At 38.4% G+C, this 27,979-nt stretch overlaps 1 protein-coding gene across 8 annotated transcripts in view; it reads right to left on the bottom strand.

The window, feature by feature from the left end:
* IQSEC1 (IQ motif and Sec7 domain ArfGEF 1) overlaps positions 1 to 27,979 on the bottom strand; it is a 2,803,266-nt gene that overhangs the window by 141,085 nt on the left and 2,634,202 nt on the right. For all 8 annotated transcript variants that reach the window (XM_044078078.1, XM_044078079.1, XM_044078080.1 and 5 more), the window contains one exon: positions 10,249 to 10,388. In XM_044078078.1, coding sequence (XP_043934013.1) covers positions 10,249 to 10,388 — 140 coding nt within the window. The remainder of the gene's footprint in view (positions 1 to 10,248; positions 10,389 to 27,979) is intronic.

Below are 27,979 nucleotides of genomic sequence, written 5' to 3'. Positions count from 1 at the left end.
GCACTGATAAGGTTCCAATAGGTTCTACAAGCAGGTTCTTTTAAGTCCTTATAGTTAGAAACACAAGTTAAGTATTGTGTGCATCTGAACATCCAAATATAATTCCTTGGAAATATCATGAAGGCAAAACAGAGAGAGTTTAAGATACTGCATTGTATCTATCTTACAACATGATAATCTAAAAAGTTCCATTATACTTAAGATGGGAAATACAATATATGTTCAGAAAATATCTGTAGTAAACCAACATTACATGAGAACTAAGATCATACATTTATCTGCAAAACATTTTTTTTTGTCATTAGAAATATACTATCATCAAAAATCTGATAAAGGTAAAATAACCCACACAAAAAATCAGAGCATATCTCTGCTATTACACTAGAACTAAAATCTTAGACATTTATCCATAAATGTGATATCTTTTGTCACCTGAAAAGCTGCTATGAAAACAAAGTCAGACTTGGCCATGCATCCCTTGACCCGAATCCTCTTCCCTAACTTATGAGGTGTGCTATGTAGATAGCTTTCTTTACCACTGTGGAAACATGGAGGTCAAAGTTCAGATTGCTATCAACCTGTGTTCCCAAGTCTTGCACCACTGGGTTGGAACTCGGTGGGGGTGGGGGGGGGTGCTGTCAATATTGTAATTTGTAGGAAGTTCCATTTTGCCAAAGGGAATAATAATGCATTTTTTGCATTTAGTTTTAGACCATGGCTTTGGCATCAATAATTTGTGTTAGCCCATCTTGTAATATGTTGACATCATTGGGGGACTCAATGACTGCACTCAGCTTGCAAGCATCATTTAACTTGGTGAGCCAAAGGCAGTCTACTTTGGCCTGAACCTCTAAGAAATAGATGCCGATCAGTAATGGGCCCAGCACAGACCCCTGTGGTACTTCATTGGTCAAGGGTCTACTGGTGGAGGGGGAGTCACCAATTTTGACAGTGTGTGTTCTATCAGTAAGCCAACTGGCTACCCATCTAGTAATTTAAGGGTTAATCCCTATCTGGGAGAGTTTCTCAATTATGCTAGAGTGGGGAACTGTGTCGAAACCTTGGCAAGGATGTGATAGGCTATGTGCACTGTCTTACCTTTGTCCATGGCTTTGGTGACATTCTTAAAGAAGCCTACCAGGTTTAATAAGCATGATCTACCCTTAAACAAAGCCAAACTGGGTTGGGTCCAGCATTTGGAGGTCACCTATATCCTTGGTGATAAGGTCCATGATAATTCTTTCCATGGCCTTGCAGATGAAGCTGGTTAGACTTATGGGTCTGTCATTCCTAGGGTCAGTTGATGGCCCCATTTGAACAGGAGAATTATTATTGCTGTTCTAGTCCCATTGAAGCCATGTTTTTGGCCTTTGCGAGTACAGAGATGACCTGTTCTCTAGAGATACAAGGCAGAGGACTGGTGTGAGGTATGCTCTGGGATATGGTAGGTGGGGATAGGGGGTGAAGTTTGCTTTGAATCTATCAGCTAGCAGGTTGGTGATATCTTCTGATGTAGTATGAGTGATTATATCTACAACCATTTTGGCGCATAGCTGAGCATTGCTTTTTAGACTTCTGACACAGTGGAAGAATGCCTTATGATTATCCTTGGCTAAGGATGTGATTTAGTTTCGTACTTTGCTTTAGAAGACTTTGCAGGATTTCTGATTTTCTTGTTTAGGCTTCGGAAGGAACTCTTCCTCTGCAGAGTGATATTCCTGTTGCTTTTGGACAACAGTTTCTACCTCTTATTCTATAATCTGTTTATACTTCAAGTCCACCTTGGTGGCTTGTTTTTACAGGAAGATCTGGTTTTGATCTGGTCTGGTACAGCAGAGTTTATGCAGTCACTGAAGTGTTTGTACAGGGCATTTGCGTACATTTCTGCATGGTGATCACTGGTTTCTGTGACTGTGGGTGGTATGAAGCTTTTTATGCCATCACTTAGGAGGTTGTAGTTAGCTATGGTAAACTTTTTATCACTTTTGTTCCTGTGAGTGTGTCAGTTCCAGTAGTTACTTCAAGCAAGACTGATTCATGGTCTGACCTAACCAGGGAGGGCATACAAATGGGGAAGTACAGTGACCCCCCCGTGTTGGTAAGTACCATGTCCAAAACATTAGACCCCCTAGTGGGGGTGCAGACTATCTGTTCCAGATCATTTGTGATAAAGTCCAGGAATGACTGTGTGTGTGGTTTTGCTCATGTATGTCCCCCTGTCTATGGAAAGATAGTTGAAATCTCCCATGACTAAGGTGTTGGGCTGCATGGCTAGGGATTCCATTAAACTGAGGTAGGCGGTATGGTTATCCTGGTCCATGGTGGGAAATCTACACTTAGCATTGATGTGGTATGGCACTTCTCCAGTACTTAACTGGACATGGAGTAGTTTGAGAGATTCATGCTGTTTGACCAGTCTTGAACTGTATTTGTTTTTTAATGAAGATGGCTACACCTCCACCTTTGGTTCCTTCATGCTCATTTTGAAAGTGTGGAAGGCATTATAGCCTTGCACAGCCAGAGTGTTCTCAGTAGCCTTGAACCATGTCTCCGTAACTGCATGGACATCAGTATCTTCCAAGGTAGGAGTGCTTCCAGGGAGTGCAGTTTCATGTTTAAACTCCTAGCTTTAAGAAGGACAACCCTGAGTTTGTTGTGATTAGATTTTGTTACATTGGAAAGCTTGTTGTTCTGACATTACCTAAAAAAGGCACTATGGGGGAGGCAAGGGCCTTTGCCAGTATCTGAAAGTCTAGGGGTGACAGGTGCAGACCATCTCTAGGAAAGCAGTGAGGTCTGCCTACCATAACCTCCCAGGCTGACAGATACTGGATCCCCCTGGACTGACACCAGAAGCTGAGCCAATTGTTGAAGTCAAACATTTTTTGTTTGTATTGTGGCATTATCCTGGGTGAGGGTAAAATACTGCTTAGGACTAGGGACATACCTGTCTGGGAAATATAATCAGACAGTTTCATCATGTCTCTCTTCATATAATCTAGAGAGGCACATCTCAAGTCATTCACTCCAACATGGAGTATGACAGAATCATAACAGTACATGTTATTGAGTGACTTGAGTGCATGCATGACTTGTCAGATCCTGGCACCTGATAGGCAGTTGACTGTGACATTTTCCTTGTCCTGTCTAGTGACAGGACCATGTGTGTGTCTCACTATGGAGTCACCTATGACCAAGATATTTGATATATTTTGCTTTAGGGGCTTAATTGTTGAGACACAGGTGTGTGTGTTGATATGTGTAGTGGTTTGTATTTACTTAGTGGTGAGTGTGGGTGTTTGGGAGGTCTCTGTTCTTTTGGTAGGCTTTTTGTGAGCACTTCCCACTTACACGGGTTTATGTGTTGTGACCTTATTTTATGTGAGAGGTGAGATTTGCATGAGATGTGATGCTTGTGTGCTGACAGCCTGTTTGATGTCTAGTTTGTTTTTATGTGAGAGAAATGACTCTAGTTCCACAGTCTATTTGCATCCTTCACATACTGTGTTAGTTTGCTTTAGGAGGAAATGGTTGTCAGTATACATGAAGCAATTGCTACATTGCCTCAAGCTGCCCATATCAATCAAGCTGGCAGGAGAAATGATGGGAAACTGCCTGTACATTGTGGCAGGATTTTTCTGAATGTGAGATAGAGAAAGGAAGTGGGCTAGCCCAACTTAGTCGCAAACAGCTACAAATTATGTATATTTATCTATACAAGTGACATGTTCTAGTATTAGAAATATCACAACACAAAAGTCACGGTATCAGCAAGGGTAACATAGCCAATACAGTTTCAACATGGAGCTGCTAAGTCTTTAGATGTGCAAAGACAAGTGAGATACGGTGTTTACTTAATTATGCAAGTATAATTCCCTAGAAGTTTTAAAAAGTGTTTGTGATACTGCCTTACATAAATATGGACCAAGAGAAGACTACCATAAGTCTTACAGTCTGACACTATGCAAGCTCTTTAAATATTTGGTTTATGAAATATTGGTTATGACTTCTTTTCATAAAATATAGCCAGAATTACCTTTATTGAATTGGCAATACATAGGAATTTCTCCATAAAAAGTGTCATTTTTTGATACTGTAAAATGTTAGCTAGCATAATCTCAAATACAGATCCATATGAAATGACACATATAATAAGAAAAAGGAAATACATATGTGCATTCAAATTTAAAACAACAAATGAAGCGCAGTTTATAGCCAAGTGTCATAACATACATTCCCAAGAATTTTGCTGGAAAAAATTAAAATGCTTCAAAAACATGGTTCTTTATTGGAATGGACCTCAAGCCTATATAATCATATGGCTGCTCAGTTTGGCATGACCAGATTCACAATAAATGTAGAACTGTCACATTCTGTATGACAAATTCTGTAAACAACAGAATTATACTACTACAGTGTTGGTACAACAGCAGCACTAAAAATAATAAAAAACACACCAAACAGCCAGTAAATAGCAGCAATTCTCCTTATATTTCCAAGACCTGGTACCTCGGCATCTCGCCTTCAATGGGTCACAGTACATTACAAAAAATAACAGTCTTTATATACACATTGATTATAACAATCATTCAATTAATTAAACAATTAGCCTCAAAAATGGAGGGAAAAAAAAACTTTTAAGTTATATTTAATAGATTATATATCAAACATACCCCAATATATTAATATAATTCCCAAATTTACTAAAGACTATATTATAAAATATATTTCTCATATTATAATGTGACTTCTACAATGTGTATTAAATTACAAAATGCAGTGAAATATTTATATACTAAACGAACATTATTATTGCTTCATGACACTTTAAACCATAAATTAGTTGATTTTCAAATCCCTAATTCTAAATTCAAGCCAAAAGGCCTTAATGTATTAAATTTTAGAATCATCTTAGTTTCAAGTTCTAACAATTTATCACAAATATTATCACCTATAATACAATGAGGCTTACCTAATATACTAAATTTTAAACAATCAAATTTTCCCTCATGCGTCTCACAAAAATATTTCGCAACCGGACTGAGAGCACTAGAGTTCCTAATGTCCCTTAAATGTTCTAAAATTCTCAATCTTACCACTCTTTTAGTTTGCCCAATGTACCACATATTGTGACAACTACACCCTAATATATACACAACACCACTAGATCTACAGTTGAAATAATGCATGGGATTATGGTTAACATTGTTAATGCATCTAATGTTGATAATTCTATCACATATGCTACAAGAGTTACACCTAAAGGAACCAACATTGGAAGCATGATCCATTCTTTTGAAGGTTATTATTTAATATTTCTTTTAAATTCTTACCTTTTTTATATGAAAATATAATTTTACGTGGAAAAAATTTTCCTATTAACTCATCTTCACTAACCAGGTACCAAAATTTTTTGATTAAAGAGACAAATGTGTCAGAAAAAGCCGTATATTTTGTTACAAAAAATATATTTTCAACATCATCATCATCTTTCTCAACCATCCCTGAAAATTGCCTATATGGCTTTCTAAAGCTTCCATGTTTATTCAAAATGCCATTCATATGATCCAATAACAATTTCTCATCATAACCCCTGTTTTTCAATCTCAAAAATACCTTTTTTAACTCAAAATTTAATTCAGATGACATACTCGTGTGCTGGTATATTCTTTTAAATTCACCATAGGGCAAGGCTTTTAGTAAATGAGGAGGATGCATGCTCGAGGCATGCAAAAACATGTTAGCTGAGGTATCCTTTCTATAAGGTCTATACTCTATCTTATTGTTATTTATAAATAGAGTAAGATCCAAAAAATTAATCCAATTCCGATTAACCTCATAAGAAAAAGACAGACCATGTTCATTATCATTCAGTTTTTCAAAAAATTCACAAAACTCATAAATATCCCCTTTACATATAAAAATCAGGTCATCAATGAATCGTTTGTACAAGATAACCTTATTATGAAAAAATGTGCTGGGATAAATGAACTGTCTCTCAAAAAAATCCATATATATTACGGCATAGCTGGGAGCATAAGCAGCTCCCATTGCCGTTCCTTTTTTTTGTAAGAAATAATCACCATTAAATGTGAAGTAATTATGGGTTAAACAAAATTCTAAAAGTAAAATCAAAAAATTAGTTTTAGGACCCTCACCTAACATATCAGAGATAGCATTAAGTCCCCATCTAATGTTGATGTTAGTGTACAATGATTTAACGTCAATAGTCACCCAATAATAGTCACTATCCCATGTTAACTTCTGTACTTCATTTATTAACTCCTGGGTATTATTAATATGAGCACTGACCCTGCTAATATAAATTTTTAGTTGTGAATCTAGGAAAACATTAACATTTTCCAAAAAAGATCCAATCCCCGACACTATAGGCCTACCAGGGGGCTTACTGATATCCTTGTGAACTTTGGGTAAGGCGTATAGTATGGGGGAAACAGGGTTCCTTATGTACATTTTATTAACATCAACACTAGTGAAGAATCCCAATCGTTCCAAAAGATTGAGAAGTTCCTCATTATATAGTTTAAGTGGGTCCCTACTAAGTTTAATATATTCATCATTATTCTGAAGCAAGTTGTTAACCATATCACAATAATCAGATTTATTTTGTATCACCCAATTGCCCCCTTTGTCAGCACATTTAAATATATAATTATCCTTAAGTTTCCTAAGATCCTGTAAAGCCATCCACTCTTCTTTTGTAAGGTTAAATTTCTTCTTTTCCTTACAAAACTGCTTATATGTTAGTTCAGTTTCCTTTAAAAGAACCTTCTGAAATAATTGAATGGCTGGCACTGATATAGTAGGAGTAAACCTATTTTTCACATTTCGGAATTTAGGCATTCTTAACCTACCATATCCAGTACTAAAGCCGACATCCGAGGTAACATCAACATCACATCCAATAGAGCAAATATTACTTTCTACAAAATTATGACTTAATTCATCATTCACTTCATTTTCGTCATGCTCATAATCATATATGGACATATTAAGTAAACTGTCATCAAGTTCACTATCATTAAGAACACCATCATCAGTTTCATTGGCATTAGAAACATTAGTGTTAGCATCCACTTTACAGTACTTTTTAAAGTAAACCCTTAATAATAGTTTGCGAATAAATACTTTTGCTTCTAGATATATATCAGCAAATGAGGGAAAAAAAGTTGGAACAAATTTGCTCCCCTTCTTTAAAACATTCCTCATATTATCACATAACAACAAGTCAGACAAGTTTATACATTCAAAAGAGTCAACACGCTCAAAAGAATTAATGCTTTCATGAGTCCAACTAGACACAATAATGTCCAAACCTTCATTTATTTCTTCATTTAAAGCGATTCCGACCTTTTCGACCATTTCTGCCATTCCGACCCTTGTTACTGGTCCCGTTTTGAAAATTAGCATCTTCCGTGGAACCTAAATCGGGCTCTTCACCTGATATCTCTATATTATCCCTGCTAACCGCTCGGTTAGAAGCAGTAGTTCGAGCAAAAGAAACATTCTTTACATTAGTTTCCTTTTCAGTAGATGAAAATGAAGAAGCAGACGCCGAATAATTTCGGCGCTTAGAACTACGTGTCCAGCTCCGCCCCCTAGACTGTCCACGCACCGGTTCACGTTGCCAATTGAAGATGATACCTGACTCATAGTCTTTCATGTCCCGGACCAACTTGTTGCGCTTTCTTTGCACAACATCTGCTTCCAATTTAGTTATTTTTTCATTGATATTGACCATTTGAGCTCTATAATTTTTTATTACATTTTCGTGTTGTTTGAGCACTAAAAATAATGTTTACTTCCCAAAAATGGCATTTTCTATACTTTTAATGCCATCACTAAAAATACTTTTGATGCTTACAAAATTCTATGCAGACATTTAAAATATAGCTAATTTCCAAAATTTAAAACTGAAAGTACACCCCACGTACAATAATTAGCTCATTATCCAAGTTTCTTGTCCTGCAACTTTTAGAAAAAAAATACTTAAACCATTACAGACCTGCAGCCTTCTATAGGTGGGATCAAAAGTAGAGCAGAATGGCTATATTAAATTGATAACCTGCAACACGTCTAACACATTCAATTTTGAACAAAAGTGTAGTTAGCAGTTTTCTTCAGGGTGACAAATATAAAAGCTCTCCAGTACATAAAAATAATTTTCTACTATACTATCATACAGTAAAAACTACAAGAAAAACCTATCCAAGCTAGAGCTTTCACTGGTTGATACCTTAAATCCCCTGTAATAGAGGCCCATGGGATATATGCAAATGACCCCTTAAGGAGATTGTTTCAGATACATGGCTTTTGAGTGTCCATGAGTTTTTACTTTTTCTTTTTAAGTCTTTGTGGATACATTCAAGGCCAATAAGGCCTAACTCCACTAGCTGTGGACATGCATGTTTCAGCCTTCTTATAACCACTTAGCATAGCATAAGTGGACAGTTTGGCTATACTTGTGAAACACAGGGTCTTTACACCCAGATGATGTCCATAACCAGTGAAGTATCTGCAAAATACCCCAACTAACATCCAAACCATACTATCATATATAAAACAAAATAAAAGTTGGAAGACGGCCCAAGGATATTTTACAACTAAGCATCACAGTATCATTCTCCTCTTTAAAAACATCACCATGTTGGTGGCACAGCCTTTTACAGACACAGCAAAAGTGGTCCAAGAGCAACCAACATTAGAGTGCTCAGCTTTGAAAAATGTATAATGTTAAGGGCTTAACTGATCTTCTCATCTGTTCAGGACATAACTGACAATCAGGCTGAACAGCTTTACATTTATCCATACAGGCATTGTTCCCTATTTTACAACAGGACTGGAGTGTGTGCTTGTTTTTCACTGCTTCGATAAACATAAACACAATAGTATGTCACAAAATGCAGTCTGAGAGAAAAAAAAAACTGTCACCAACAACACAGCAGACCTTTTTGTATACTACAAAATATCCCTATAGATATAGTTTATCTATGCATAGCAGTCATGACACAACTGGGTATATTATTGCCATGTGGTTACCTTTGGAACTAGTAGTGCTTATAATATTCTTATAATAGGGTCTATATTATAAGATCGACATTTGAAAACATCGAACACCATATGGTTGATGTCTTCAAACATCGACCTTATAAAAAGACAAAAAAGAAAAAAGTACCCTAATGGGTTTTGCACCCTCCACACCCCCTGCTATACCAACTCCAAGACTGCACTACATTGCAGTAAACGGAAATCTCCCCTTATGGAGATTTCTGTTTACATGCTCGAGATTATGAGCATTCAATATTCTCGTGTCGACAATGTCAGATTCAGCTTTCGAGAATATAATATAGACCCTTATAACATACCATCACCAACTGCCATGAAGTGGTACAGACAACAGACCAGCCTTCATGGAACCTCTGTGCTCATACTGCACATGACATGAACTAGGTCTGCAAGAATAACAGATGGCATATCCACTGCATGGAACCAGAAATCTGATGGTCTCTTGCTGCACAGTACTACACCCTATGCAGCACAATAGCATCACAAAGCTCACAGGCAGATGTTAGATAAATAACTTCAGGACAAAATTAAAAATGTCATTCAGTATTTCTTTTTAGCCTCAACAAACTGGCCTTCGTGTGATCATGCTAATATCATAATGGCAATAATAAAATGCACACAGTGATGAAGAAAATAGCATTGTCACCTCACAGCAAGAGGTTCTCTGATTCGATTCTCAGCTGGGGTGCCTTCTGTGCAGAGTCTGCACATCCTGTCCTGCCTGTGTTCATGTGCATTTCCTCCAGGTGCTCCAATTTCCTCCCAAATTCCAAAGACATGTAGTAGATGGACTGGACTCTCTAATTGGCCCTAGGTATGAGTATGCATGTGAGTGTGTGGTACGGAAGAACAGCCACGGCTGGGCTAGCCACCCAGTGGTGTGAACCTTGGCTCTAGGTGATTGTCATTGCTGAAGTGGCACCCTGACTCTACGTGTAAAAATAGGAGAGAGAGAGATTGTGGATGGAGTAATAAGGTGCACATTAAAAACACTGCACTTTTAATGAAGAAATAAAACAGCTCTTTCTGCATGCTATCCTAGAATTACTGCCTGACCGGTTCAATAACTACACAGGAAAAAAAAAACATGTCTATCATCTTCTTTCCTCACTCTATCAATCAGAATCATTATTTGTAGGTAGGAAGGGAAAATTAACTTACTGGCTTCTTGCCCACAATGAGCTTCTCAACCTTTTGAACCTGAGAAACATGGTCTTCATTTGTCTTCAGCTCCCGTTTGCGGATCCGCTCATAAATCCCAATCAGCATCTCTTGTGGGATATCTTCACCATCATCAACACCTATGCAAAGCAACAACTCTGTTTAAAGTTTTGTCTTAAAAGTGAAATGAATACATTCATTTTTTTCTATAACTACATATCCCAGCTAAGGGTTAGGGAAGTCTGTGTTTCACTTTATTTTTGTATCTTAGTTATCAATAAGTTTTTTCTTATTCTTAGGTAATAATAATAGTTTTCTTTCCTAGTGTTTGCTATTGCGTTTATACAGTGTGTCCTTTCCGACTTTCATATGCAATGCACAATTTCTACAGATTTTGCCTTTTAGGAATAAGAAAAAGATTCTTAATATAATTGTTTATTTGTATCTTTATAAAATATGAAAAGAAATGTTACACATAGACCAGAACTTGAATAAAGGAACTTTGGAATTCAGCACTGTTGTCACTAATTAATTGATCATCAAGGATCCAAGAGACAAGTGCGAAAGTTTTAATAATTTTAATTCCTTTCAGGCTAGAAAGCATTTAATAAAGCCGCAAAATGCAGATAATTTACTACATATTATTTCAAATGCAAAATTGTTTCAATGCAGATTTGACATGTATTTTACATATACAAAGCCCTTCAACAGTTGACGTTAGAGTTTAAAGGAATGACATTTTCTGTACACATTCTGCAAAGAACCATAACACGGCATTAAGACTGTCACTATTGTCTGAAAGTTACAGTAATAAACAATATTAGGCAACCAATAACAATAAACAGCTCAGAGATAAGCAGGCAATCATTGTCAGTAATATTATAACTGAGCTCAGCAATACTTCACCAAAACCAGAGCAAATGTATAAATCAGTATCAAAATAAGACATAATAAAAGGACATTTTAGGGCTATTTTGTTACATTTTTGTTACATGTTATAAACTTCACCTCCTTGCACTTCTGAAGAGCAGCTGTTCTGTCTTTCTAAATGTATGCTGTTACTTCAGGCAAACTTGAATTACTGGTGCATGTCTAAGAACTAATGGTTTTCCTCTCCTCTGGTGTCTACCAGGTGCAGAAAACAGAAAAACAATTGTCAGGTCCAGGAACAATTCAGGCATTACCTTTAACAGGAAATGCAGGCTGGTATAAGGGGAGCAACAGATCCTTCTGACAGTCCAGATATGGTTCCCACGCATGACAGCCTGCATTTCAACGTTCCTGCATGCAGAGGAGATAGTCACCAGCAGAAGCATTTTCACAATATGAACTTTAATATCACTTAACTACTGGATTTGAATAGGGGATTAGTAAATCTGCCAGCTATGAAGTTTATATCTCACAATGGGCTCGTCAAAGTTGGGGGGGGGGTGATGCAATACTCTAAGGGACTGCTTGACTAGACAGTGTTAAGCAACTATCTTGCCCTCCACAAGATCACAATGGGTAGAAATAGCAGATGCATGCAAACTCGCTATGGAATAACTGAGCCCAAATCATATGTGTCCTTGCCACAGATCAGGATAACCAGCAAGCTGAACAACTGACGTAGTACTGGGGTATTGGTTACTGTACCAGCCAAATGGAGAAGAACTGCCTCCATCTGGCAGAATAAGTCCACCTGGTAGGGGACTTCCTGTTGGCTTTAATCACTTCAGAAACCCCTGATGGAAAGATCAGAGGAGCTGCAGCAGGACCCAGGCCCTGAGGTGAAAGCTGTCACTACCCAGCCTTAATTAGTTCAGAAAACTCCCCAGGTTCTATCAGGGACCTGATATCCTGAAATCACACATTTCTTAGCCAAGTTAAGACAACAGAAATTAACTTTGGCATTTCTTCCTTGACCTTTATGATGAGGCATGGGATCAGTGAAAATGGAATGAAAGCATGTTGGAATCTCCCATGACTTACATGGACAGGCTGAAAGTCTGTCATTTTAGTCCCTATCATATTGGCTGCTGAGAGGTGACTTGTGCCTGGCCTATAGGGCAATTGCCAACCCTGCCCTAAAGGAAATGCTGCACATCTGCAAGTCAACTCAAGAGTCACTTGTTCTAGGGATCTCAACCTACCTTGTGACATTAACAGATCATGCTGGAGAGACAGGTATGTCTCCCAGATTGTCGCTTCTATGAAATAGATTCCCTATTCATGTAAAACAGAGCTCCTCACTGACCATATTCAAATTCAACCTAGATAATTTGATGGGAGACCGTATATTTGCCCCTGGGGTGGCACCCATGTCCCTCATGGGCAGGGGTAGCTAGTGTTGATCACAGACCTGCCCTGTTCATAAATTTATCCTGTGAAATACCCAAAAAAGAACAAATGGGGATACTTGGGATTAACATGGCTAGGCCTATAAAGGGTCTAAGGCCGCTAGCCTAGTAACCGCCTATCAACCTATGAGAAAGTACCCACAGTATGACCAGGATCTCATTATTCCTTACTGTACTATGTAGAAAAGGAGATAAACTGCCCTCTCCCAATTGCAAATAGGTTGATCTCTGGTGTGTCCTAGTGTTGAAAGATCCATTTCAGATATAGCTCCCAAATTCAAAAAATCTGAAAAGGCCTAAAAGAACAGCTCTGAGAACCCACATTCAGTTTTCCCCACATATAAAGTGCCGTGACAGTAATGCCTTTAGCTACGGATTATTGCCAAATAATCACTATATCTCTGTATTGGAGGCACAACTGCATGCATTTTGCTTGTGTATATTTTGATCAGCAGTGGTGGTGCTGCGGTAGCGTTGTCGCCTCACAGTAAAACACTGTCTGGTTCGATTCTCAGCTAGAGCATCTTCTGCGTGGAGAGTGGAGATATGCGTGAATGGGCGTACCTTCGCTGAAGGTTGTGCGTCAGGGCTGGTAACTCGGCACGTAAAAATCAACTACCAATCATTAGCGGACCGGAGTTCCGCTGTGGCGACCCCTAACCGGGAAAAGCCGAAAGACACAAACATATTTTGATCAGCAGTTTGACTGCTTGACTACATTAGGAAGAGCCCTAAATGTAGCTTTACCTCCAAAGTCATTAGGGTTATAAGGGATGTTAATAGCTCTATTTGTTTAAAGTGAAGCTTTCTCTGCAGGTGGAGCCACATTCCCTAAACAATAACGATGCTGAGGTGAGCTTCCCACCCTGCTCATGAAGTATCCATTGTTGTAAATCATGACAACTTAAACTGCAGGAATGGATGCCCCACAGGAAGACTCGTAGAAGTTCATTACTCCAGGATCTGATGAAATGGAACTATCATCATCAGTGGATGCCACATGAATTAAAAATGGACACTTGCGCTGGTGCCATGCTCAAGATTCAAACTGTGTAGTGGAAGAAAAGAAGTCAGGTTTGCTGATACAAACAGCACATGACTTCACACTATTCATTTGCATCAGAAACCTATGACCTCCAGAGAGTTCCAGACAGAATGTGCTAAACTGTGGTGCTGAAGATGATGAACCTAATCAAGGACCCACCAAGGAGGGTCCTCACTGTAAATTTAGGAGATTTAAGCTACACAGCACTTGCAAACAGAAATATTATACTGCAGCTAACAGAATCCAGTTCCAAAAGCATACAGTATGTCCAGCTTATACAGTATATGAAAAGAGAATGCAAGAACAACCATGGCAATGATGTCAGAAAATCTGAATATAATAAGCATTCAAGATACATACAAATACTAAACTTATGAAACATAATGATCAAAGCAGGTCAACAAGATAAATCACGAAAATGCATGTAGGTAAAATGCCACGGTCTAGTAAAAGTTAGAAGTAACTACAGATCATGGTACCAATAACTTTTTCATTTGTTTTTCAGGCCGCTTGTCTGAAAAGCCCTTAGTATTTGTAGACAACAACTCTAACTTTCTATTTGCCCATCTATGTATCTATCTATTCTATCATAACAACAGAATGCGATAAAATGGTATGACAAAAAGACATACCAAAGCAAAAGTGCAAGACAACTTATTAACACTTTTTCAAAATCATCAAGGAATGTTATTACAATTCTGCTATAACCATTACTAATTTATTATCCCTACCAGCATTATCAAATGCAACAATTTATTTAAATGCTTTAGAATAGAGTGGACGTACTCCGCACTTTCCCATTTAAGGCAGCACTACTCAACACATAAAGTAAGTTAACATAAAAACTAGAGCAATTAACGTTTGTTCCGTATACAATGAAAATGCAAAATTACTGTTTCAATACGAAAGGTACTTTTATGTAGTCAGTTTGCCAAATGACACACACACAAACACATTTTTTCATGTTTATCAAGGAGAATAACTTTAAAAAGAAGATAATAGGGTACCATTATTTTAAAATTGATCATGCAAAACTCAATAAAATCAGTGCTTTGTGTATACAAGCTTTCTTTTTTGTTTACTTGCAAAAAAGTTACACGAAAAAAGATTAACCCCACACTTAAAAATATTATGAATAATATTAAAACAAAATGTGATAGTAAGGTATTAATATCTACAAAAAGAATTAAACTTTTTATAAATATGCACATGAAAATAATTTACCATATTTTGCATTTGTTGTTTTTGCACATGTATACCTTTAACAAGCCAAAAAAGAAAATTAATAAAATCTTACCTTCAAAACTGAAAACAACTGGATAATGGGCATATGTGGCAGTTTGGTTATAATATGTATGATGTCTTGCACTGTCATGCTATGAAAAGCATTTTGTTATTCATGACTTTGCCACTCATTAAAAACCTGATTCCTACTGCTAAAGTACACAATAGTGTACATATCTAACATATGTAGGGGTCTATATCACTTTATCAAGCACACTACTTACTGAACACCTCTTTGTTGAACTCTATTAAGTAAAATCTTATTTGGATTGATCACTTCAGCAAAGTTTTTCCCAGGGGAAAACAAACAGTTGGCCAACCCAGCAACCTCAACAAAAACAGCACTATTTAAACCCCCCTACCCCCACCCCAACTAAATATACCAACTCTGAGATCACACTACAGTGTGGAAAAGGGCATTTCCCCAGTGAAGGTCAACTGTTTTTCCCCTGGGAAAATCTTTGCTGAAACAATCATTCGAGAGAATAAGATCTCACTTAACAGAGTTCGACGAAGGGTGTTCGGTAAGTAGTGCGTTCAATAAACTGATAGGAACCCCATATGTAGTGATGATAGTAAGGATTGCATTCTTCTCAAAAGGAACAGGAAAGACAGTGAAAAATAGGAGCTGACAGTGCATTTTAGCTCCTCTTCCTGCCATAAGGATATAGTCATGCCTGTAGCAAGCGTATCTTTCTGAAAGAAATTCTGGGCTGTTTGAAGCTTAAACCAAATTTTTCTGAGAGACAGATAAGATGACCATTCTAGACACTGAATTCTGAGATTTTATTTGTGATTATTTTCAAAAAGTTTTTGACTGTTCAGCAGTCATCTCTGGGTGAGTGTAAGATTTATTTTATTTTATTTTATCTTATCTTACCTAATTTATTTTGCATCTGTTGACCAGTGTAGTTGTACTGGAAAACATCCCTTCCCAGGGAGGCCAAGGGAGTAAAGTTCCATTAAGCTCCACAAATTACAATAGTATAATAGTATACACAATGTATATGGATAAAAGATCTATGGATTACAATAGTATAATAGTATACACAATGTATATGGATAAAAGATCTATGGATTACAATAGTATATTAGTATACACAAGATGCAGTGATGAGCACAGATACAAAATACGTCAAGCATGAATTAAGATGTTATATGTAAATAGAAGTACACCACAACTTAAATGCGTTGATTTGATGCAACAATAATTTCAGTGTGTTACTTTGGAGCATAAGAGATAAGGAAAGGAAAAAAAAGGTGAAGATTTCTCATAAGGAAAAAAGATGGGACACATTTGTACAAAGCAGAGGTAGGGTATGGTCAGGACAGGATATGATTTGGAAGAGTTCAGTAAAGGAGAAGGCTTAACCTGGTGTAAAGTAGGAACATAGACTGGATTATATATATTGTTTTACTTGATATTTGAAGGATGTAAAGTTATTATCTGGCTTTAGAGCAAAGGGAATGAAGTTCTGCTTACCAGCAAAATGGGCGGCACAGTGGTACAGCGGTTAACGTTGTCAACTCACAGCAAAAGGTTCTCCGGTTCGATTCTCGGCTGGGGTGCCTTCTGTGTGGAGTTTGCATGTTCTCCCTGTGTTTGCGTGGGCTTCCTCCGGGTACTCCGGTTTCCTCCTACATTCCAAAGACATGTATCTGGAGCATTTCTCCCCGGGCCTCTGCTGAAAACAGGCTCTGTGGAACCTAGTCGGACTTTCCCGGTCAACAAATGTTAAATAAATAAATAAAATAAGTAATAAACATATGAAGAGTACAGTGTGTCTCTGGCACTATTTTGAGATTTAGATATAGGAAAGATACATTTATCAGTAGTCTGGAGAGTCCTTGTTAAATAATATATTTCAGTACAATTTTACAGAATGGGACATCTTTCAGGTTTGTAGATAATATTGTGAATGGTAAGGAGTTGCTCTGAGGTTAGGAAGTGTGAAGCTTCCATCCATCTTAGTTGTTTAAGGGTATGACAGTGCTGTGTGTTATCATAGGATCATAGGAAGTTACTAGGCTATTGGCCCTGAAGCCCTTACAAGCCTAGCCAAGAACTTAGCCCATGTTCCAACAAGTCAGCACTCGATGCCCCTGTCGAGCAGGGACACAGGTGCAATCCCAGGGTTATATATTCTGTTCTCCATACTGTTATCCAGGTTGTGATTAAAAAGGGTTAATGAGGTACTCTGTTTGACATGGAAAGGGAGTCTATTCCACAGAAGGGGGAGTCTCTGGGACACAAATCTGTCCCACCAACAAGTCCTATTGATGTCACAGACCACGCATATGGGTTACTCAAATGGAACTTGACTTGCGGATGTGCAACAGCCTCATCAAGGCAAGTCTGAGATTGCTTTGTATGCCAGACAAAGGTCACCTCTGAGGAGTCTGTATGAGACTGAGTAGAGGGACATGGCTTTTAGCCTGTCTGTGTAGGGTAGATGTTTGAGGCTCTGGGTTCTCCTGGTGAGGAACCTATGTGGTCTCTCCAGCTGTTGCATGTGCATTGTGAGGTATACGCCAAAAGGGGCATTGTACTCAATAATGGGTCTCATAAGGGAAGACTGCAGGGATGTTATGACCTTCTTGTCCATGGATGAGATAAACTTACTAAAGAGGTGGGCCATGTAAAAAGCTTTCCGTACAACGGAGGTAACATGGTGGTCAAACGTCAGTATGCTGTCAACCTGGGTGCCCAAGTCCCTCACGACTGTTTGCATGCTTAGGACCTTGTTATTAATGCGATCATTTTTGGGAATGTTACTCTCACCAAAGGGGATGATGATGTATTTTTTGGCATTCAGTTTGAGGCCATGTTTCTGGCACCAGTCATTTGTTTGGGTGAGACCCTCTGTGAGGATGCCCACATCACTAGGGGAATTGATGAGAGTGCCCAGCTTGCAGTCATCTGCAAACTTGGTCAGCCATAGTGCACTGGTTTGGGCCTGCACTTCAGAAAAGAACATCTCAAACAGCAGAGGGCCCAAGACTGATCCTTGGGGTACACAGTGCGTTACAGGTCTATGGCTTCCCCTATTTTGACCAGGTGGGTTCTATCAGTGAGCCAGTTTGCTACCCATCTGGTAACATACAGATTAATGCCTAATTGAGATATTTTATCTATTATACCAGAAAGGAGAATAGTGTCAAAAGCCTCAGCCAGGTCAAGGTAGGTGCTGTGCATAGTCTTCCCTTAGTCCATGGCTTTAGTGACTGTCTCAAGGAAGTTGACCAAATTTAACAGGCATTATCTCCCCTTGATGAAACCAAACTGTGTGGGACTGAGTGTTTGGAGGTTGGCAATGTCCTTGTTAATGAGGTCCATGATAATCCATTTCATGGTCTTGAAGATCAGGCTAGTTAGACTGATGGGTCTATAATTTCCTGGATCAGTGGGCACTCCACCTTTGTGCAAAGCAATGACAATGGCTGTCCTCCACTCGGCTGGGACAAAGCCGGTATTCGGGATTTGGTTGAATAGGGTGCTTAATGGTGCTGCAAGCTCCTGCCTGAGTTCACTTAGGATACAGCCTGGGATGTTATCAGGTCCCATGGAGGCTGTATTTTTTGCCTTTGAGAGGGCAGTGATTACTTGCTCCCTAGAGATAAGGGGAGGGGGCAGGTGCTGGGGATGCCCTGATTTACTGATGGGGGGACAGAGGTGTGAAGTTTTCACTGAACCTGTGTGTCAGCAGGTTGGCTATATCTATGGCGTTTGTGTATGTGGTGCCCTTGACCACCAGTTCTGAGCAGATCTGAGTGCTCCTTTGAGATTGCAGACATATGTGAAGAAGGCCTTATGACTGTCTTTAGTAGATGTGGATAGTTTGGACTCAAAGTTTGCTTTGGAATATTTCACTAGTGCTTTTATTTGCTTGTTCAGGCTAAGGACAGATTGCTTCCAATTAGGTGCCTGCTCTTCCTTGGTCCTGGACAGCAATTCTTTTCCTTTTATTATAGGGTTTTAATGCAGATGTCCACCAGACAGGTTTACTCTTCCTTGAGGTGGAGGATTTTGTCCTGTTGGGTATTCCTGATTCCATGCAGCTATATAAATGATTATCTAGTACTATGGTGTAGATTTGGACATATGTGCCAGTTACTCTGGAGGGGGACGGGGCTGTGAAACTGTTTATACCTTCCCTCAGGAGGTTGTAATTATCTTTGGAGAATTTTTTTGTTTGACCCTAGCTGGGGAGATTTTGACTTTGAAAATGACTGCTTTGTGGTCAGATCTTACTAGGGAGGATGACACTGTAGGGATACTGCAGTGGTTACTCATGTTGGTTACAACCAAGTCCAAGATATTATCACCTCTTGTGGAGGTGTCATTTGCATTGATGAAATCAAGGAATCTCCTGGCATTTGTGTTTTGGCATGAGTAGTTCTTCCAATCTAAGGTTGGATAGTTAAAATCACACAGGATCAGGGTAAAGGGTTGAATCTTGATAGAGTTGAAGATGTCCAGACAGATGGAGTGGGCATCTTCAGTCAATGTTAGGGGCCTGTAGGTAGCTATGATTGGAACAGGGGTCTTGTCAATGGTTAACTGCACCTTGAGTGACTCCTGTGCATCGTACTGTTTGCCTAGCCTGGAGGTGTGTATGTCTTTGATACATATTGCAACTCCGCCTCCTTTTGCTTTGCTGCCCATGGTTTGAGGTCTCAATGTATGATAGGATGAGTAACCTGGTATAGCTGGAGTGCTCTCCACAGCTTTGAACCAGGTTTCTGTGACTGCACAAATGTCAGCATCTTCCAGGATTAAGAATGCTTGCAATGAGTGCAGTTTCATGTTTAGACTCCTAGAGTTTAGCAGCATGACTTTAATTTGCATTTTGATGAAATGTTAATGTTGGTAGTTTTGATCTCATGGCATTGCCTTAAAAAGGCACTATGGGGGAGGCAAGAGCCTTTTCCAGAAGCCTGAAGCCCAAGGGAGATGCAAGCCATCTCTGGCAAAGCACTGTGGTCTGTCGATCATGTCTTCCCAGGCTGTCAGGTAGTGGATCCCCACAGAATGACACCAGAAAGTAAGCCAATTGTTAAAGGCAATCATTTTTTGTTTGTATTGAGGCATCATTATGGGTGACGGTAGAATGCTGCTTAAGGCTAGGAACATACCTGCCTGGGACACATATTCAGTGAGCTTGATCGTGTCTCTTGTCATACAGTCCAGAGAGGTACGTCTCAAGTCATTCATGCCAACATGGACTACGACAGAGTAATAACAGTACCTGTTTTTGAGACACTTGAGTGCATGGGTGATATGGCAGATTCTGGCACCTGAAAAAAAACTAACCGTGACTTTCTCCTTATCCAGCCTGGTGAAGGGCACATCTGTGTGTGTCATAATGGAGTTTCCTATGACTAATATGTTGGGTTTATGTTTAGGCCTTAGAGGCTGTGAGACACAGGTGTGTGGAGTATGTGTGCTGTGGTGTGGTGGGCAGTGGAGTTCACGTGTATTTTTGCCTCGGAGGTCTCTTTTGTTTTGATATGTTTTTGTTGAGGACCCCCGCATATGTGGGTCTATGTTGTGTAGGTGTGGGTGGTGTTTGAGGTGTGGTGCTAGTGTTGACAATATTCTTAGTGCTAGATACACAGTTATAAGGCAAAATGTCCAAGAATCATGCACTGTTGTTGTAGCATTACTCAAGGAAGCTAAATTCAGGCTTGACATGGTTAATAAGTATAGGACCAGCATATAAGAGAATAGACAGAAGGAAGAAAGATGCAAAATATTTTCTAGCAGTGTCAGTTAGGAAAGGTTTAGCTCTGTTGAAAGTTTTTTTTTTTTACTGTTTCTTCAAAATGATAACTGAATTTTAAGTGTTCATTGATGGTAACTCTTAAAAGCTTAGTATGTGAGACAAGTTAAATTTTAGTGAGATTTAAGAAGGTTATAAGGAAAATATGTTTTTGGTTAGAAAATTGCTTAGATGTAAATAGGATAAGCTTACATTTTTGGGGGGTTTAGAAACAGTTGAGCACCGGAGTGACAGGAATCAATAAAAGAAAGGGACTGCTGAGTAAGCTGTTGAAGTGTGTCTAACCATTTGTCAGAGCAGATTAAAGCAGACTCATTTGCATACTGGGCAATAGTTGCATGTTTGCTAGATGAGTGCAGGTAATTTATAAATATGTTAAAGGGGACAGAACTCTGTAGAGACTAGATGAAAAGTGGAGATTTCATTTTGCCATTTGACCAACTGTTGCCTGCCCGAAGAGGTAAGTATTAAACCTGGAGACTGAGGAAGGAAGTGGACTTAACTAGGTGAATTTTTGTAGCTGTAGTCAGTGGAACACAATGTCAAAGGCTTCTGACAGGCCACAACAAATAGCTGATACTAACTTGCCTACATTCCGGTTTTGATTAATCACTGTGCTGGCAGTGATGATCACGAAGCTAAGCATGAACTAGCAAAAGACTTTGGTGAATGCCCCAAGGTCACAAGAGGGTTGACTTTTTTAAGCATGTGATGAAGTGTTTTGTTTGAGCATGAGCAAGTACTTGGTTTTTATATTTTGTAGTTAGCAGAATATTTCATTTTCTTCTATGTTGCCAGCACTGGTTTGTTGTTTGTAATGAATCCTGAAGTAGTAGTTGTGAGTGATGTTTATAGTGGTGATGGCTGCCAGCAAGAGCTACCCGTACACACCAACTACTGGGGCATCTGCTATGTAGAGCTGCCAGGTGGAGGTAGAGGTCTTCATAGTTTGGTTACTCACACAGAATTCTTATCAAAAGGTGCATTATTCATGCCTTTTCAGAATCTTGGTATATATACAGTTCTCTGAGATCAAATTCTTCCAGTGTTAAGTCTCTTGAGACAGAAATCACAGAAGGACAAAATATCAGTAACATTTTTCCTCTAGGAAATTAGTGTTGGTGCAGTTTCTGTGTGTGCCCCAGCTGTGAGCTCTTCATATTGGGAGATTTCTCCCTTTTTCGTGTTTTGTGACCATGGAATTAGAACATATAAGTACAGGGAGGGGATTGCCACCCTGCAAAAACACACTTACAGTTTAACGTTCATGCTTGTGATTATCTGGATGTACATGTTTGGTGACTTGGTTTCCAGCATCTTGTGAATTAACCATTCATAGTGGAACTCTGAATATCCTACTTGTATACTTCATCTCCATGTAAGTACGGATACCAAATACACTGATTTATTTTGCCACGTGTTATACTCATTCAACAACATGAATTTACCTCTCCTCACTATGCCATAACTGATGAGTACATGCTCAGTGTCCCTGGATGCACTTTTAATGCGCACTACACTTTCTCCAGATTATTTTGTTTTTTTCATGGAGATACTCTAAAAAGGAACTTGAGCATTCCAAGCAAGATGACGATGGATGCACAACAGAAAGTGCATTCCACTCGGTGTTTCTGCTCCCTGCTTTTCTTTATTAATTATGCTGATTGACAGAGTAACTGACAGAATCCCCATTCATTTGGTAATTTGGTTACTGACTACCTCACTTTCACTGCTACTTATTTTAAAACACTAGAACTATTCAATGTACATGATAATGCTCTAGTAAACTCAGGCGTGATAAATGTTGTGAGACTAAAATATTCTCAGTGGTCAATATAAAAACATGAATTATCCAAATCATTGTTTTGCAACTGTTAATATGCTGCACTGGCTACAGTTGTAATTATCATAAGAAAGTACCGTGAGAACACCATGAAAATCCTATGGTGTTAGGTATGCATATAAAATGCCTACTTTATTTATTGTGGCCTGTCATGAACTGGGGATATTTCAGCACTTGATGTGCCTCAAGTAAACATATCGTGGAATCTTACAATTTGAAAATGCATACACAGTAAAATAGAAGTGCAACAGCATTGCACTAAATAGGAGACAGGATACCAAATGAACTATGAATATCCAGAGCCGATGCCATGCTTAATCGTCTCACCTACAGAAATACAAAGTAAAGTGCTGCAGAATAAACTTCGAGACTTTAGGAGGTTGTTATTACTGCTGCAGTTATGTGAGTTAGTGCACTTTTAAATGTCATATATTTTCACAACAAAGCAGAAAAATAAAACAAAATAATGACCAGATCCAGGATGGCTGTTAGTTGTAAAGGGCAATGGCAATAAACACTAGAGGGACTCATTTGTGATACTGCAAGTGTTCCACTTCTTACGAATTGTTATAGAGCAAATACACTAGCATGACGTTTAAAGATATTATAACAACCTAGTTCCTGTAGGACCAGTTAAAGTAAAACAATCAACAAAACACAGCAACTTTATGATTGTTACAGCACTTTAACGAGGCGCTCTGATTAATGGACAAGCTACAAATGCCTTTCAGTGTACCAGAATAACTGCACTTTTCTTTCTCATTCTAACACCCAAGCAAGTATACATGAAACCATATACTTTATATTTTCTTTTACCCAATAAGAAGATCCATCTCGGCCGCAATACACAAGTCTCGGTACCCTATCATTCTGTCCATCCACATATTAGATAAATGATGTCATTAAAAATAAAGTAAATGGTCAATAAGTCTTTAAGTAGTAATTTTACTGCCTTTAGCATGTGTTTCTATGGTTCCCACTTATTTACAATTTAGTGATACAATTACTTCTTCCACAACTTTTTTCTTTTTAATTAAGCTGTGTAACACACAAATTTTGATATGGAGAAGGAGATATGTTCCTGGTATTCCTATATCTAAGAAAATGATGAATTTTCTGTGAGGAAGCAAAATCAATAGATAGAAATGGCTTGGAAGCAGCCATTAGTAAATTAATAATGATTTGTAATTTTGCACAGCCAGATAAGGCTATGACCTGCTAACAAGCTTCTTCCTGCAGTATGCTTTACTGGATTAGCCTAATACTTTCATCTCTTGCAGTGGCGGAACTTATTTATGCAGATTTTAAACATTACTTCTACATGAAGGGGAAAGAATAACACTGTCAGTCAAACTTGACGACTGTCACATGCAGAACTCAGAAGGTTCTCTCAGAAATGTATATACTGAGAGCTTTGAGCTACAACTTTAATAATATCACAATTTACAAGATTATGTGCATTCAGTGCTTCTATTTTTTTTTTACACAAAATTGCTGCTATACTGTCATATTACAGTTGTGGTACATGAATAAACACAGCAAAAATACTCAAGTTTTACTTGAAGGATGACTTTCTGTATTGAATGCTAAATTCCTTTCAGGATGCACCCCATACTAAACGACACACAGACACACACACACACACACACACACACACACACACACACACACACACACACACACACACACACACACACACACACACAGTTTCTAATGAAGATCTGAAAAGTGATATCTAGCATTTTCACAAGGTGCTCTGGAGAAATATGAATACTCTGAACTTGGAGTTACAGACACCCAGGTTTTGAGGAAACATCAACTATCTCAATGCATTTTTGAAATCTGGTGTTTTCAGCATTACTCTCAAATTTTGTTAAGCTATACCTTGTAAACATACCCTTGTGAATTAAAGAATGAAAATATTCATTACTTATTTTTAATCTTTTTGCACACAATGGCTGAAATTGTGGCCTAGAATTGATAAATAACAGCTATCAAGTTTTTTTAGAATCTGTTAAAAGTCCCATTAACCAAGCAAATGCCCTAAGCTGCTGAGGTTATTACAACTGAAACTTATTATGGAATACTACTCAGATCGTCTTGCTTCTCAAAACAAACCCTTTGCTATTATTCTGGATTTCCACAGCTCCTCTAAAAAGCAATATATCTAATACGAGAGACATTATGCAAGCAAATCCATGAATGTTTTCCTTGATCTCTGGTCAACTGCTTAAAAACATGGGCAAAAAAGGACTCCCTGAGGTCCATGGCCATGTTCACTCTACTGCAAAAGGAAATAGAATGACCAAATACTGGTTTACTACTCTTCAGCTTAAGCTGGAACTGGTAACAACACACTTCAGAGAGGCATGTTCACAAATAAAATATACATTTTAAAAATTAAGTTGAAAACTGTTTTTTTTTATTTACTCAAGCACAACCTATCATATTTAATAAAGAAAAGGCAGTCTTTCCGAGTCAAAAATGCTAACTTTAAAGCATATTTCCTGAAGAATAGTAATTTATTCCTTCACAACACAACTTACAGAGAAAAAATGGGCCCTTCACATTTGGAACAACATATTGGACTTTTAAAGCACAGGACTTCACCAAAAATACATCTAGAATAGCCAACAAGAAATCGTAACAAGAGACTAAGACCTTGTTATGTTGAATTCTCTTGGCTGACAAAAAAAAAAAAAAAAAAACAATTATTAGAAAATGAAAATCCCAGTCTAAGCCAACTGTATTTGAAATACGACATATTATAAAAGAGATACAAGAAGAAGAGGGCTCTCTGAAAAAGGGAAGCATGAAATTATATAGAAGTAAATGGAAATTGTGGGAACAATGCATGTTGTATAACGTTCAGGAGGAAGAGGAGGACTGAGGTTTAAGGGAAGGCAGAAATTCAGCAAATTATGTAATGTTTACCTGATGCTAATTATAAAGAAACAAATATATGTGATATAAAATTTATGTAAATGGAGAAAAACATTAATATGGTTTGTTTTGTTTTCTCTTAATGTATGTTTGCCTATGTCTTAAATGATAATTTAATAAAGGTTGAAAAAAAAGCCAACCAGAGGCTTGTCAAACTACATGCAAAGATTTCTTAAAAGGCAATAACTTAACAACCACTCACTAATTGAAAATAGCCAATATGGAGAGCTCTCTTAGTTACAGAGATAGATGGACCCAGCACAATGATTTTTTCTAAAATTTATGCTAAATCAATATAGATTTTGTTTAATATTAAAAGATCTTGAGAACAGATGAATGAATAATAACCTAAGGATTCAGAAGATCCAATGTTATTTCAGTTTTAACTATGCTGCTTCCCCACACCCTGTATCAAATGGGCAATTTAGCGCTCTTACCTATCAGCAGCTGAATGGATAAGTGTAGAGATGTCCAGACAGTGAAGAATCTTAGCAGACAAGAGTCATGGCTACAGCTATAAGGATTCTCATCTTAGAATTCTAGAATATACAAATACTTCACTGTGGAACACTCACAAATTCTACCACTTATAAATGTGCTCTTTGAAACAACAATCCTAATGGAGAGTCTGGATGCTTTCCTAGATGATAACATTGGCCAGGCTCGCAACCAAAAAGGATTCATGCACATAAAGTGTTGCAAGTCAAGCCTGATCTGGTTTTATGACTAGGAGAACTTGCTAGTGGAACACTGGCAGACATAGTCTATCTAGACTTCACCCAGGCCTTTGTCCTAGTGCCCAATAGGAGGCTACAAGGAAAACTGGAGAGGTTGGGATAGGTCCATGGCTAAGGAATTGGACTACTGCATGTTCAAAGGGTGGGGCATAGAAGGTTGAGGTGAGAGTGCTGATGTCAGGAAAAAGGAAAGTGATTAGGGAATACTGCAAAGCACAATCTGGGTCCACTACTCTTCAGTGTGTTTGTCTAGCTAAGCTTACAGTCTCTTTCTGCTCTCAAGAAAATGGAATGCAAGTGTCCCAGTGTTTTTCCCCACTGGTCACTGTTAAGCAGAGCCACAAATTACTTATCTAACACCCTGTGCTGTTCCCTGACCTGGTGTCCTTCAACTCTAAGCAGAAACAAAAAAAAAAAAAAGAAAGAAAAAATGTGCATCTCTTAATCTGGAGCAAACCAAGTCCATATTCATTCTTTCTGATCTGTGCACATCCTTCAAGGTTTAAAAAGTTTCTTTATACTTTTAGTGACGCAAACCCCTTGCTACAAATGTAAGAAATGGCTTGCTACAACTTAATACCACACATGAAGCACTGAAGTACTTCAGTGTGACTCCTGGCTGCAGAAGCAGTATCACAATCTTTGCTTTATTGGCATTAAGAACTGCTAATATGGAAATGAATACCAACATACTGTTCTCCGGATTGTGCTATCAGCTCCTTGTGTCTGCCTTGGCAGCTGACTTTTCCCACTCTAATTATGCTTCTGTTGTTTAGCCACTTATGGAAAGGGTTAAATCTCCCTGTTTTAATTTTTCTTTTACAGTTTGCTGTCTCACTGATGACACTTATGATTGAGACCTTCACAATCAGCGCACCCTATCTACCTGCTTCCTCTGATTCCCCTTCTGTTTCTGTGCTGGATAAATGTCTCTCCCTCGTCTTCCCTCCCTGCCCACTTCATTTCTGCTGTCCTTCTGGAGCATTCCCCTGCATGATCAGCTAGCTCTATCTCACTTTAATCAGTCATCACCTGTTCCAGCCCTTGTCCCATTATCTTGGCCTCCTGCTTCTCAACACTCTCTTTTTCTGTTGCCTGCCTATCTTTTTCTGTTGCCTGCCTATCCCTCATTCCCATCAATCCTCTCCACTATGACTGATGTTCTGCTTGCTACTACTTCTCTGACTGCCTCTCCACCTGCTCCTTGCTTGTCCCTCCCTTTTTATTTCTCCTTGTTGTGGCCTGTCTCTGAAATCACAAGTCCCTCTCTGCAGCTTCTTATTGAAATGTCAGGAGTCGAAATGCTGAGTTACAAAATATATTAAAAAAAAGATAGAAAATACAGGAGAACAGTGAATATCAATCACTGCTATTCTACTTTAAACTTGCTTTTTTTGCATGCAGGCAAGACCCCCTGCATTCTTTGATATGAGAGCAAGGCTCTCCCATTCCCCAAACTTGTATATACCAACTTTTAGACTGTCATAACTCGGATAAAAGGGAATATTCCAAGAAATGGCAATGTCTGACTTAATATATGTAAGTCTGGATTTTCAGTCATTTAGTCTTCTCATTCTGGGACTTGGCATTAATGTAACAGAATGCAGGAGGGTAACAATATTGTCAGAAACACTTCTCAGCTGTACCTCATTACTCATTCAATACTGAATAATGATTATTATACTAATTCATCAAAATAGCTATTTTTACGCAAGAAGGAATAGATTATAACCATGCTGTGAGCTTTCCTGCTGAAG

This window comes from Protopterus annectens, chromosome 7.part0, assembly GCF_019279795.1.
Source record: "Protopterus annectens isolate FY-2018-M chromosome 7.part0, PAN1.0, whole genome shotgun sequence".
Taxonomy (NCBI): Eukaryota; Metazoa; Chordata; order Ceratodontiformes; family Protopteridae; genus Protopterus; species Protopterus annectens.
Note: the sequence above shows the minus strand (reverse complement) of the source record. Positions and strands in the feature narration are given on the sequence as shown.